Source organism: Silurus aristotelis, assembly GCF_946808225.1.
Source record: "Silurus aristotelis genome assembly, chromosome: 3".
Taxonomy (NCBI): domain Eukaryota; kingdom Metazoa; phylum Chordata; class Actinopteri; order Siluriformes; family Siluridae; genus Silurus; species Silurus aristotelis.
This window is the reverse complement of record NC_139576.1, coordinates 15,149,621-15,163,397: the sequence shown is the minus strand read 5'-3', so window position 1 is coordinate 15,163,397 and position 13,777 is coordinate 15,149,621. Positions and strand designations below refer to the sequence as shown.

Genomic DNA, 13,777 nt, shown 5'->3' with positions numbered 1-13,777 from the left:
CAGAACATGTTTATTCAATGAGCCCAACGGTAATATTTTATACATATAGACAAATCAAAGTGGATGCATGGTTAGTAGAGGATGCCTCAAGCTGCATTCAGTGAGTCATTTCTCCATACTAATATACCGTCTGGCAAATCATCATAACCACAGGTTGTGCTAAATCACTTTAATAACCCAGTCACCATCACAGCCTGTAAGCATCCAGTGTACACTGTCAATTACATCTTGAGGCAAGGATCAATAGTCTGCAGTTAGTCAGTGAAAATGAATGACATAGTATTACATCCAAATATTATTTGCTCCATGTCGTTGGACCATGGTAGTGAGCTGAGGGGCTCAATTCTAAGAAGCACTCTTGTCAAAATGCGTGGATACGCAGAAAACTTGGAAAGGTCACTTGAAAGGTGAACTAAATGGGTTCATCGCTTCGCTGTTCTCAGCTGCTGGAGATGATTACCTCATGGGCAGCAGGCCACTAGAGCGTCAAACATTTTTGCTGTGGTCATGCTTCACTGTATAAAGAAATGTCTCTTAGCTGTGATGAGTGTCTTTTTTTTGTGCATCACATTTCTGCGTACAAATTGTTTGAAACACACAGACTCTTTGAGAATCTGTATCTTCAAAACCTTCCTATATATTTTATATTTTTGGAATGGCACTGTAGATTTAATATGGTGATGTAACTTCTGTTCATATTGATGACCTATTTTTTTTTGTTGTTTTTTTTTGTATGTCCGCATAGAAATGGAGAAAATGCTAGCAAAATAATGCATCTTGTAATCACTCTTTGCTTTACACCCTTGCATCCAGGAGCTCAGGGAATCAGGAAAAAGGATTTACACACTCTTAACATTAAAGCTTTAGCCTTAGTGTTTATGCTGGAATTGAGAGATAAGTGTGAAATCGCATCATTACAGGCGCCAACCTGGCCCTGCAGGCATAAAAAGGCTCAGCGATACATCCATGCTCACGACCGGAGCTATGATACGTTATCACATACATTCCTGGACACGGCTGGATTCCCGGCATATCGGCCACGGCTGATAATCTCTTCTGTGTCTCTGAGGTCTTGTAGCATATTCCTGAAAACGGTCCTTTCACTGATTTAGTGGATTCACTCATGCGCGAGATGAACAAGTCAATACTGTGATTTCTATGACCCTCCCCTCAACCCTTTTGCCAAAGAGACCTTTCTATGGTTCTTTTCTATCCCGCTTACAATTCTGTGAATTTCCTAAATGCACATATACGCCCTGGCCCCATCGCCCCCCCCCCCCCCCTTGTCCCAGTGACCCCATTGTCTCTCGATGTCCCCTAGAGCAGCAGAAAAGCCTTTAAAACGATTCGATGTGGCCCTGTGTTTGAGCAGAATTATGTTACTCGGACTGACCTGAACTCAGGTCAGGGGCACCAGGGTAAATAGTGAAGCAGTGAAAGGGTAGAGACCAGTTTTTAAAACGATGTCTTTGTGTATATCTTTTGGCCTTGTCTGTGATTGCCTTTGAGCAAATGATACATCTGGGATCAATACAGTTTAGAGGACAAACTGCTGCCTTCTCAAGGTGGGGTTCATTAATGATTCTCCAGCAAACTTTTCATGTGGGAATGCAATGCTTATGCTCTCTTTTACATACACAGGCCTAATATATTTAGTTTTACTGCTCTTAATATTAAATTATAGTGCACTTTTAGCAATAAGGATTCCTCAAAGGTGCTGAGTTCATTGAAAGTATTCTGTTCGAAACCTTTTAAAAGAAAATTATTTTTGCATTAAAACATGTAATGTTTCCCCGGAGGGACGAACTGAGGTATCTTTAAAAGTGTGAGAAAAGTTTCTTTCTAAGATTGTTTAACCTAATCTATATTATAACTGGAGTTCACTTTTCCATTTATTGCATGTTTGGAGACAGGCCCATTCCTTGAGGGTTCATCACAGAAAAGAGTTCAACCAGATCACTGGTTAATATGATGAAAAATCACAAACTTTTTCCACATGGAGCAGCAGAACATTGCCGTGAAAAGAAGTGTGAAGCGAAATGATTTTCAAAACACTCAACTGAAGGTCATTTACTTTCTGTATCTTCTTTTCTATGTTTAGTTCAATTAAGAAACAGGTGTTTCATACTTTCTCTGCAAATGAGACCTGGCAGAGTGTGCGGTAAGTGCTCTGCGATGAGGCGTGTTAGTATTCCCTTAGTGTTGGTGGAAGGTTATCGTCACAGAATGCTCCGCTTAAATGACTGATGGCTGAAATCTCATACTTTTACTGTTTTACAAGGACTTAATTATGCTTCTGGATATAATATGCAAAACCTTTAGAAAATCATCAAAGATAATCAACTTTGCTTATAGTTCCAGAAATCACTGGAGAGAATATCCATCCTTAGACAGTATTTTACAAATTGCAGGTTGCATTTTGATTAGTTTTTCTTTTTTTTTTTTCCCTCAACAAAGCATCCATAGGACAAAAAAAAATATTCGTGTTCTTGCCTCTTCGATATGAAATAGGTTGCATCTGTGGCAGCTATTTTCCCTATTGTGACCAGCAGAAATTTAATCAGTCTCTTAATTGGTTCAAATGAGATGCGGCTGAGAAAGTTTGAGTTATAATTAAATCTGGTCTCTTGGGGGTGACTAAAAGAAGTGGTCAATCAGTTTGAATGAGGTACAATGTTTGCTCTAGTCTGGATTACAGGGGAGATGGTGCTTTCTGACTCACAGCAAAAGAAAACAAAGCATCTGGCAACCCAATGGCCCATGGAATGTGATTGAATTTTTCTCATATATGGAAATTTTAGAAGAGAGTTTATAAGCCACTAAAGGATTTTTCACTCTTCACTAACTTGTTCACCCATCCAAAGACAGATTAAAAATCATTCTGGAAGCTAATTTATTTGGGAATTATATTATTTTTTATTGTGGAACAGCATCCTCTTTTACAATTCAAGAAATATTGGAAGGATTGCTCCAAAATAGTGCAATTTTGCCTTTAATTTAACTGAATTATTACTGAGTATTACTTTAAGCTGGTAGACTTTTTCTTTTTTCTTTTTTCGTTTTTTGGAGCTCTTGTTATCGAAAGGGCAGCCTGAGAAGTACAGGAAAATCATAAATCATTTACACTGTAGAATGACTCATACTTCCAATGCTCCCAGTTGTTAACTGAAGATATTCTTTAAGCGAGATGACCACCCCACTGCATCTTCACTCTCTCTAGCGTTTCCCAGCCAGTCCATCTCGAAGGGCTTATTGCACAGAGAAAACTCTGATATATTCTGTCTTTCATGTGTCCAGAAAACGATAATGACTTGGTCATTAATGGAACTTGTTGCTGTGGCAACACGCAAGACTTTGGCAGGAACAAGTCCGGGACCGCTTGCTCACCATACACATGATTTCTCTTCTGATCCCGGAGCTGTTGACAGAAAGACTCTGATTGCAAAGTCATTAACGTAATCCAGGAGCAGCTCTAAATCTAAGTGCACACTGGCCATGGATAATTGTCTGTTCTCTGTGGCTGGCTGCATCTCCGATGCCTCTAACAGCATGGTCCAGGTGGCTCTTTTGTTCCCCGTTTCTATAGATAAACTTGATTTCAATGAGTGAAAGCCAGAAAGTACCACTACACCTAGCCAGCTTCTAACAGGGCACTTTTGTTGGCACTCAGCACTTGGCATTGTGGTTTTCAGACAGCTCTGCTAATACTCCCGGGCCTACGGAGGAATGTTACCAGCTGTTCAGGAGCTTAATTTGCAAATTTGTGGGTTGTTGGAGGATGGGGTTGGGGGTTGAGGGATGCGTGCACATCTGTGAATATCCTTTAGAGTTTTTCTCTCTGGATGATGTTGAGACTAATGAACTCACAGCGTTGGATTTATTATCGGGGAGCAAACGGCTAGTGATTCTTGGGCTGATTTTAAGATGTGTGGGTTGGTGTATTTGAGATGTTAACCTGAGCCAAGATTTCTCTCCTAACAGCCTTGATTCACCTAGCTTGGACCAGCATTGAATAGAATAAAGGAATCATCCAATGTTCCAGAAAGTCCTCATTGAAAATCTTTGTAACTGACTTTTGTTGATTTAGTTTGTCATGTACACTGTTAGTATCCTTTTTAGATTTTCATCTGAAGATTTGATTCGAAAAATGTAAATAAAATAAAAAAAGTGTTGACTACTAGGCCCTTGCATTATATACCAGCTTTTCCGGTAAAATTGGTTAGTTGGAAATTGATTTTGTAATTATTGGAACTACTAATTTGTTACCGATTTCCTCATTTAATGAAAAAAATAAATTATATATGTGTGTGTGTGTGTGTGTGTATATGTATATATGTGTGTATATATATATATATATATATGTGTGTATATATATATATATATATATATGTGTGTATATATATATATATATATATGTGTGTATATATATATATATATATATGTGTGTGTGTATATATATATATATATGTGTGTGTATATATATATATATATATATATATATATATATATATATATATATATATATATATATATATATATATATATATATATATATATACAGTGAGGAAAGTAAGTATTTAAACACCCTGCTATTTTGCAAGTTCTCCCACTTAGAAATCATGGAGGGGTCTGAAATTGTCATCGTAGGTGCATGTCCACTGTGAGAGACATAATCTAAAAAAAAAAATCCAGAAGTCACAATGTATGATTTTTAAACTATTTATATGTATGATACAGCTGCAAATAAGTATTTGAACACCTGTCTATCAGCTAGAATTCTGACCCTCAAAGACCTGTTAGTCTGCCTTTAAAATGTCCACCCCCACTACATTTATTATCCTAAATTAGATGCACCTGTTTGAGGTCGTTAGCTGCATAAAGACACCTGTCCACCCCATACAATCAGTAAGAATCCAACTACTAACATGGCCAAGACCAAAGAGCTGTCCAAAGACACTAGAGACAAAATTGTACACCTCCACAAGGCTGGAAAGGGCTACGGGGAAATTGGCAAGCAGCTTGGTGAAAAAAGGTCCACTGTTGGAGCAATCATTTGAAAATGGAAGAAGCTAAACATGACTGTCAATCTCCCTCGGACTGGGGCTCCATGCAAGATCTCACCTCGTGGGGTCTCAATGATCCTAAGAAAGGTGAGAAATCAGCCCAGAACTACATGGGAGGAGCTGGTCGATGACCTAAAAAGAGCTGGGACCACCGTTTCCAAAGTTACTGTTGGTAATACACTAAGACGTCATGGTTTGAAATCATGCATGGCAAGGAAGGTTCCCCTGCTTAAACCAGCACATGTCCAGGCACGTCTTAAGTTTGCCAATGACCATTTGGATGATCCAGAGGAGTCATGAGAGAAAGTCATGTGGTCAGATGAGACCAAAATAGAACTTTTGGGTCATAATTCCACTAAACGTGTTTGGAGGAAGAAGAATGATGAGTACCATCCCAAGAACACCATCCCTACTGTGAAGCATGGGGGTGGTAGCATCATGCTTTGGGGGTGTTTTTCTGCACATGGGACAGGGCAACTGCACTGTATTAAGGAGAGGATGACCGGGGCCATGTATTAGGAGATTTTGAGGAACAACCTCCTTCCCTCAGTTAGAGCATTGAAGATGGGTCGAGGCTGGGTCTTCCAACATGACAATGACCCGAAGCACACAGCCAGGATAACCAAGGAGTGGCTCTGTAAGAAGCATATCAAGGTTCTGGCGTGGCCTAGCCAGTCTCCAGACCTAAACCCAATAGAGAATCTTTGGAGGGAGCTCAAACTCCTTGTTTCTCAGCGAAAGGGCCAGAAACCTGACTGATCTAGAGAAGATCTGTGTGGAGGAGTGGGCCAAAATCCCTCCTGCAGTGTGTGCAAACCTGGTAAAAAACTACAGGATACGTTTGACCTCTGTAATTGCAAACAAAGGCTACTGTACCAAATATTAACATTGACTTTCTCAGGTGTTCAAATACTTATTTGCAGCTGTATCATACAAATAAATAGTTATAAAATCATACATTGTGATTTCTGGATTATTTTTTTTAGATTATGTCTCTCACAGTGGACATGCACCTACGATGACAATTTCAGACCCCTCCATGATTTCTAAGTGGGAGAACTTGCAAAATAGCAGGGTGTTCAAATACTTATTTTCCTCACTGTATATATATATATATATATATACAGTACAGTACATATTGTAGGTTCTTCAAAGTAGCCATCAAGAGAATGCCAAGAGTGTGCAAAGCAGTAATCTAAGCAAAAGGTTGCTACTTTGAAGAACCTACAATATGACATATTTTCAGTTGTTTCACACTTTTTTGTTATGTATATAATTCCACTTGTGTTAATTCATAGTTTCGGTGCCTTCAGTGTGACTCTACAATTTTCATAGTCATGAAAATAAAGAAAACTCTTGGTCTGTACTGTGTATATATATATTCCCAGATTCTTGCTATCCAGTGTGGTCTGTGGGCTCTTTTAAACCCCTTTATATTCATTCTCAGCAATTCTCAATTATGAGTCATATTGATATTTGTATCATCGTAAACAGCAAACTTTACCTAAGTTTTAAATAGCAAACACTTTTAATATGGGGAATAATTTGGTCACCTATAAGTGCATTTCTGTCAACCTGTCTGAGCTTCGTCAGTCTTTTCTAAACCTTAGTATCAATAGTCTAGATACAAGAGTGCAGAGTTGACTAAGGAAGTTGTTGAAAGAGAGCCATTTAAAAAAATTAAGTGAGTGCATGGAGGAAAATGTGTTTCTAGCTCCCATAATAGCCCCCATATGGAAAGCCTGAGGGTTAATTTTATCCTCTGGGTCTTTGGCCCATAGTTTTATTCAGGCATGATTATCGGTTCCCATTAAGGCCTATCTGCTGTGACACATGGAGAGCAGAGCACTTAGCACTTGGCAGTTCTTTACTTTCAGTGTGGAGATTGACAGGCTCCTTCTTTCTGAGTAAGCTGTGATTCAGCTTACTGCTGAGTGGTGTAACGTGGCTGCTGCAGCAGCAATGCAGAAGAGTTGAATAAAGATGGGGATGTCATGCCTCCCCGTGCATCTAATAAGATCAGCTCTAAAATTAAAACTCCTCCACATCATTTTAAACACACATAGATGATCTGGTCTTTTAAATATCAATTTGTGTAAAGAAAATTTAAGGCAAGGTATCATGTTATGTCAGAAGCTGTTTAACACTAGGTCCTCCTACCCCAGCAGATTTTTTTCTATCTGTACTAAAACCATTTTCTGTAGAGGTGTGAAAACATGCTTTTTCCACCCGTGTTTAGCCACATTCAATCTGTTCCTACCGAGGCCATAAAATGAATATTTTCTTGTGAAAATCCTTCTGTGTCTGTGTGTGTGTCTGTGTGTGTGTCTGTGTGTGTGTCTGTGTGTGCGTCTGTGTGTGCGTCTGTGTGTGCGTCTGTGTGTGCGTCTGTGTGTGCGTCTGTGTGTGCGTCTGTGTGTGCGTGTGTGTGTGTGTGTGTGTGTGTGTGTGTGTGTGTGTGTGTGTGTGTGTGTGTGTGTGAGCCCTAACATGTTAACTTGTGATTAATCGCAACTTAATCGCCCATTTCTTTCTAAATGTACCTTAAATTAATACTTTTCAAGTTTTTAATACTCTAATCAACATGGGCATGGAAAATATGGATACTTTATTCAAATGGATGTTTATTATTAGTAAAGTCATACTCAATGTAAAGCATGAAGATTAAATATTCTTGTTAATGATTTAATGTAATTATAGTGTTTTGGTGTTGGGTCCCCTGGTGGTCTAGTGGTTAAGATGCAGCGCTCCCACGGCTGCGACCCGGGTTCGATTCCCGGTCAGGGAACCATCCCCAGCCACTCTTAGTGCCGGTCCCAAGCCCGGATAAATTGGGGAGGGTTGCGTTAGGAAGGGCATCCAGCGTAAAACATGTGCCAAATCAAACGTGCGGAGGATCCGCTGTGGCGACCCCTAACGGGAGAAGCCGAAAAGAAAGTATAGTGTTTTGGTGTTGATTTGAGACTTGGTGCATTAGTAAAACAAATGTTTAGTGATTAAAAATTACATTTTTCAGTGGAGTTGATTTTTTTTATTTCTGAGTAAAGAAAGAAGGTCATAAATAAATGTGTGGAGCGTCGAAGGTGTTAATTGAGCCTCTTTTATATTTATTTATTTATATTTTGAATAAAAATGGTCAAACAGAAACGTGCGCTGCATTAATTACGCTTTAATAAAGTTTGTGCTCTTAAAATGAATTTAGCATTATTGCATTAATAACGCGTTGATTTTGACAGCCCTAATATATATATAAAGCAACATTATTTCATCAGCCCTTCTTGCTGTATGGGCTGTTAGATATGATGTGGTGGAAGCATTTCAGGTTTGCCTTCCTTGCATTATCCATTATTAAATTTTTAGGTGTTAAATTAAGTATTTGTGCTATTACATATCTTATTCCATTATTAAAAAGTCAGAGTCTTGTAATGTTTGTAAAAATAATCCCCATCAACTCCTACTTCCTATCTTCCAGGTGCATTTTAGAGGCCCACCTTGGCAGTTAGAGGGGAGGTCGGCCTCAGTCACCATGAGAGCGTTGCCACGGAACCTAGTTTCCCTGGCTGTGTCTGGCCTTTTCCTCTGTCTGCTCTCTTTTGGCCTTCCTCCTGTGTTCTCCCAAAAGCCCACATCTACCACAGAGGCCAGCCCAAGCTTACAACCTCAAAGGAGACCAGAGTGTACCCACCAGGGGCACCCTATTATCTCTATTCAAGGTGAGCGCTGCTAGCACACTGCTTCTAAGCTACAAACATCAATACATGCATTCTGCAGAAAGAAGTTTGTAGTGATGCTTGCAGATGTATCGACCAGTGAAAGAAGAAGATTTTAGGAATTGTTATAAAAGCCTGTCCAGATTTTAGACTTTGTATTTTGTTCAGGCTTCCAAAATATCCTAGAGGATCAGCTATCTTAAAGTTTGTTGGAAAACATATATGATGATATCCAAAGTTATGAGTGTCTGTATATATTATTATGACTTTGATAAATGCTTTTTCTTTTATATTCTTTTGATTTAACAGTTAACCACCGTAGGCTGAAACCTTCAGGGTTCTTATGATTAGTAAGTTAGGAGTGTTGTGTTTCTCATTGCACACTTTCAAAGCTTTGTTTGCTGACCTGTAAGAGAATACGCGGGTCAGTCTTATGTTGTTCACACTCTGCCTCTCTGTGAGACTGTCCCACATGGAAAACATGTGCTAATGCTGATGAACATGTTCTGTAGCAGATGAATGACTTTTATATCTTGCATTGTCAGATCATGCATGGTACAGATTATCCCCAGTGATCTGCTTCTGTTTCCTAGATTTTTATTTAGGCAAAAATTCAAGATGTGCTTTTTAGTTTTTATAAAAGACATTGAAAGGGAATGATGGACTATTGGATGTTTTTTTTGTTCAGAACAGAAAAAACAGAAAAAATATATATAGAAATGACAGCCACAGGCTCTGATATTGCTACCTGGACAGAAGAGCAGCCTTAGCTCATAAGGGTATTGCCTGTGGCCTGCACTTTTTATTGCTATTGAAACGACCTATTTGTGTGTGTGTGTGTGTGTGTGTGTGTGTGTGTGTGTGTGTGTGTGTGTGTGTGTGTGTGTGTGTGTGTGTGTGTGTGTGTGTGTGTGTGTGTGTGTGTGTGTGTGTGTGTGTGTGTGTGTGTGTGTGTGTTAAGCTGCCAGCTTTTTTCAGGGAGAAGTGGTGAGTTAGTCGTATTCTAGAGACTTAGGAAAATACTACTATTTAGTATGGAAACGAAACATGATATTACAAAAGATGTTAAGCATCAATGTTCTCTTTCATTGTTTCCTGCATTTACCTTCACACAAAAATGGCTACCATTCTCTTCTTCTCATGGTATTCCTTTTACTGGTCCTCTTATAGTCCACTTTCGTCATGGCCATTCATCAAAGCAAAACTACTTTGGCATTCCCTTCACCATAAGAACTGATGAACAATCGGCTCTGTATTGTAAGCTAGCTCACCTAAAATATCCTTTTATGTTAGCCCAGTTGCATAGAAACCCCTTAGTACACCTTAAAGCCCTCTTTTATACTTGTGCATTGGTATGGAAGTCGTGCCACAATGAAAGTGTGGGCTAACCCTGAGATTAGCTTCTTTGATGGATGAGTATTTTTAAGTGGAGCAGTCAGGCAGCCACTGTGAGGCGTTACCTTAGGATGGAGGAAGAGGATAGAGGCCCATGATCATTGGGTAGATCTTGCATGTGTTTTTTTTTTATTTTTTTTTTTAATTATTATTATTTCTTTTTTACATGTGATGCCTGTCTATGGACAGAATCCTTTTTCTTTTTTCTTTTAAACTTGGTGGAGTGCAGTGAAGTGTGGTCGCCTCAGTGGGGGTTCTTCTAAACCTTTCCTGGTAGACTCAGCTGCTATAGATGCTATACAGGCCTGTGCTAAGCTTCTAACCAGTGGAATAGGGATTGCATGACCTTATTGTGGTATATAAATTTTAGCCCCTAGCTAAGCGCAGACCGTGAATAACTGAATTTTCATGCACTGAAGGAGTCCACAGTAGACCAGAGAAGAGATATGTCTTTTGAAAATGTTGTAAATAGCACAAAAACGTATAAAAACTGTTCATGAATATACAGGAAGTTTTATTCCCTAAATACTGCCATTAATTCTAATCTAAGTCAGTGTTAAAGTCCTTGTAAAAGTGGCGCGATTACTTCTTCCAGATATACCGTCTTTTTCAGAAGGGCTAATTTCTGGATGATAGAGCCTAAGACCTGACAATTTAATGCCAGAAGCTTTGTGTGCAGATCAGCCTGCAGATTGGTTCCTTTCAGAGACCTACTCCTCTTTGATAAAATGTCAGTAATCATCCCAGAGACGATAGGCAACAGTAAGTCGCTGCTGTGTCTGGTTCTGTTCTCTCTACAGCGACTGTAATTGGCCCCAGATTGTTTCACTGGACTGTGAAATGGGCTTGCTAACTGCTATCTACTGGTAATAGTTGTGCTGTTTAAACATCTTTATATTAGAATATATATATATATATATATATATATATATATATATATATATATATATATATATATATATATATATATATATATATATATATATAACATTAAACAGTGACACATTTAGTGTATACCACTAAATGGATTAAAAATGAAGCATTCAAGCTGTTACTGAATTGTAGACTTTCAGCATTAATTAGAGAGGTTTAACATAAATATTAGTGCTATTTCTTACACACTACCTCTATAGTACCTGGCAAAGGCAAGGGAGGAAACTCCACATGCCCATATGTTCTGGCAATAATTGTCAAAAGATTTATCTGGAAAGTGAAGATACTGTATAACAAATGGCTGCAATTCCTAAACCATTAATGCAATATATTTAAAGTAAAGCTGAAAGTTTTTTCAATCTTGATTGCTTCATTTCAAACCTGTTGTGGTAGTGTACAGAGGAAAAATACTTACACACACACACACACACACACACACACACACACACACAGTTACACATATTTGTGTGCGTAAAGAGAAAGGCGTGAACTAATGTACTATTGCAGAGAATTAAAACTTTAAGAGCATATACTGTTTCACTGCAATTAGGCTGAGATATTTGGGCTGCAGGTTAAAGCAGTGCACTTTTCCTTTGGTAACAAAATTAATGAAAACATTATTGACCCAATCATTTGTAGGTTTCAGTTTTTGGCTTTCGCTATTGCGTACTTTTGTCTAGCCTGTCCAACGTACCACAGACACAGCTAAGGCAAGTTTAATGGCTTAGTGAAATTGCAGGCCACAAATGTTTTTCTCATTGCTTTTTCTTTCTGCCTGGCTGAGCTGGCCCTCCATTACCTGAATTGTCCTCTGCTGCCCCAGCGGAGTTTGACTTTCTCTTTTGCAATGTGACATTTCATAGCCTATTCATTGTTCTCACTTTTTTTGATTATCAGTCTGGGAGAATTTAGCTTTCTGAACTGTTTTTTGCCGCTTCTCATCCAGTAGTCACCTGGCCCCAAAGGACACAAACGACATGGAAATTTCACAACAGGAAGACAAAACAAAGGCAAATTTGCTATTTGCTCAGATAAGCTGGGCTCCCGTCTGCCTCCCCTGATAAGATTTTAGACAATCCACAAAGAGGCGAGCCAGTCTTTTGAGAGGAAAAAGAGAAAATAAGGGTGTGTTTGGAAACAGAGACATTAAGGTACCTCTATCTGTCAAGAGACTTGGCCAGTGATATGGTTTTGGTATATATGGTATTGACTGCTACCTGCTCTGTAGTTTGTAACGCATCTGTGTGTTTTTTGTAATTTCTACATTTTATCACATTCTTGTTAGTGGTCTTGTTATTTTCTAGCATATATGAAAGTCCTGGTTGTGTGTGCCATCATATACTTTTTTAAAAATGAAATAATATTAAGCATAAGTAGATAATTGTCATTTCTTACCTTATCTATCACCCCTGGCATGTCCATCTGTCATTAAAAAATGTGGTTATGCCTCAGGATCCTTATTGATAGTTGACTTCACAAAGATGCAAGCAACTTAAGAATTAATAATTGTTACTAAAACAGATGACAGTGCAGTCCATTGCAGCTTCAGTTTCAAGCATTCATGACTTAAAATGTTGCTTTTAAAAAAATAATTAAGTACATCATAAAAATCTATCAAATATTTGAGTTAGGACCAGGGTCCATTAGCAAAATAGTGATAAGTGAGACCATTAGAGATAATGTAAATTTTATGAATATCTACATTTTCATTTTTGGTCTTGTTTTTTCCGTTCTGCTATTAGAGAAATGTTCATAATATAGAGAAAATTACTAGTAATTTTCTATATTTTCTGAAATTCCCAGCTCTAGTTTGTTTGAAAAGTCTGTCGGAAACTCGAAACCAAGGTCAGCTATTTTAGTACAACTGCTTTGTCTACAAACATGCAATTACAATGCTGTAGTTTGCAACAGGAGCTGATGATTCAGAAGAAAAGAAAAGCAATCTTTGAGTCTAGTTCTCACCATGCGGAATAACTCCGATTGCAGCAACTTTCTAAGAGCTGTAATTCATATAATATTATTACTCTGTAGATACCTTCATTACTCTGTAAATGCTGTATGTTTTAAAATCAGTCTGGGTTTTTTGCTCTGAAGTAGTCAATGTGAAATGAGACGCCTGGGCTGTCTCTCCTTGATGTAATCAAAGAAAGCGTATTGTTAATGGGACAAAAGCTCAATGCAACCTACAAGAATGTGACAATGCAAACATTCCATTCAGACAAGAGTAATTATTTTGACAAAATATTTTACAAATATTTTTGAATTTGACAAAGATTTTAATTTTGAACATAAATAAGCCGCACCTGTCTATAAGCTGCAGGTTCCTACATCGAAACTAATGAACTTTACACAGGCTTTAACGAAAGACAGTGCCTGTTACACGGCTTGTATCTAAACAGTAGCCCACCAAGAAAGTCATAGTTCACTGTCTTCCTCCTTCCTTTCACAAAATTTTCTCTCGGGAGTTTATCTTTTGGCATCGTCGTGCGTTTAAAAATCACCATCGGTGAAGCTTTTCTCCCGATGCCGTGCAGCTCAGAACACAGGTGAAGTGCTTTTTTTTTTTTTTTTTTTTTCATGCCCGGTTGTTTTCAGCGTGACGAATGATTCTCCATTCCTGTAGACAGTCCGAGTGAGCGGCAGGTCAAACGTCAGAGAAACATCATCCATATTTAT

General features: G+C 38.4%; 1 protein-coding gene across 6 annotated transcripts in view; it reads left to right on the top strand.

Moving 5' to 3' along the window:
- Positions 1–13,777, top strand: part of sema5ba (sema domain, seven thrombospondin repeats (type 1 and type 1-like), transmembrane domain (TM) and short cytoplasmic domain, (semaphorin) 5Ba) — a 96,400-nt gene that overhangs the window by 37,067 nt on the left and 45,556 nt on the right. For all 6 annotated transcript variants that reach the window (XM_083535841.1, XM_083535846.1, XM_083535844.1 and 3 more), the window contains one exon: positions 8,536–8,776. In XM_083535841.1, coding sequence (XP_083391967.1) covers positions 8,590–8,776 — 187 coding nt within the window. In that variant the 5' untranslated portion in view covers positions 8,536–8,589. The remainder of the gene's footprint in view (positions 1–8,535; positions 8,777–13,777) is intronic.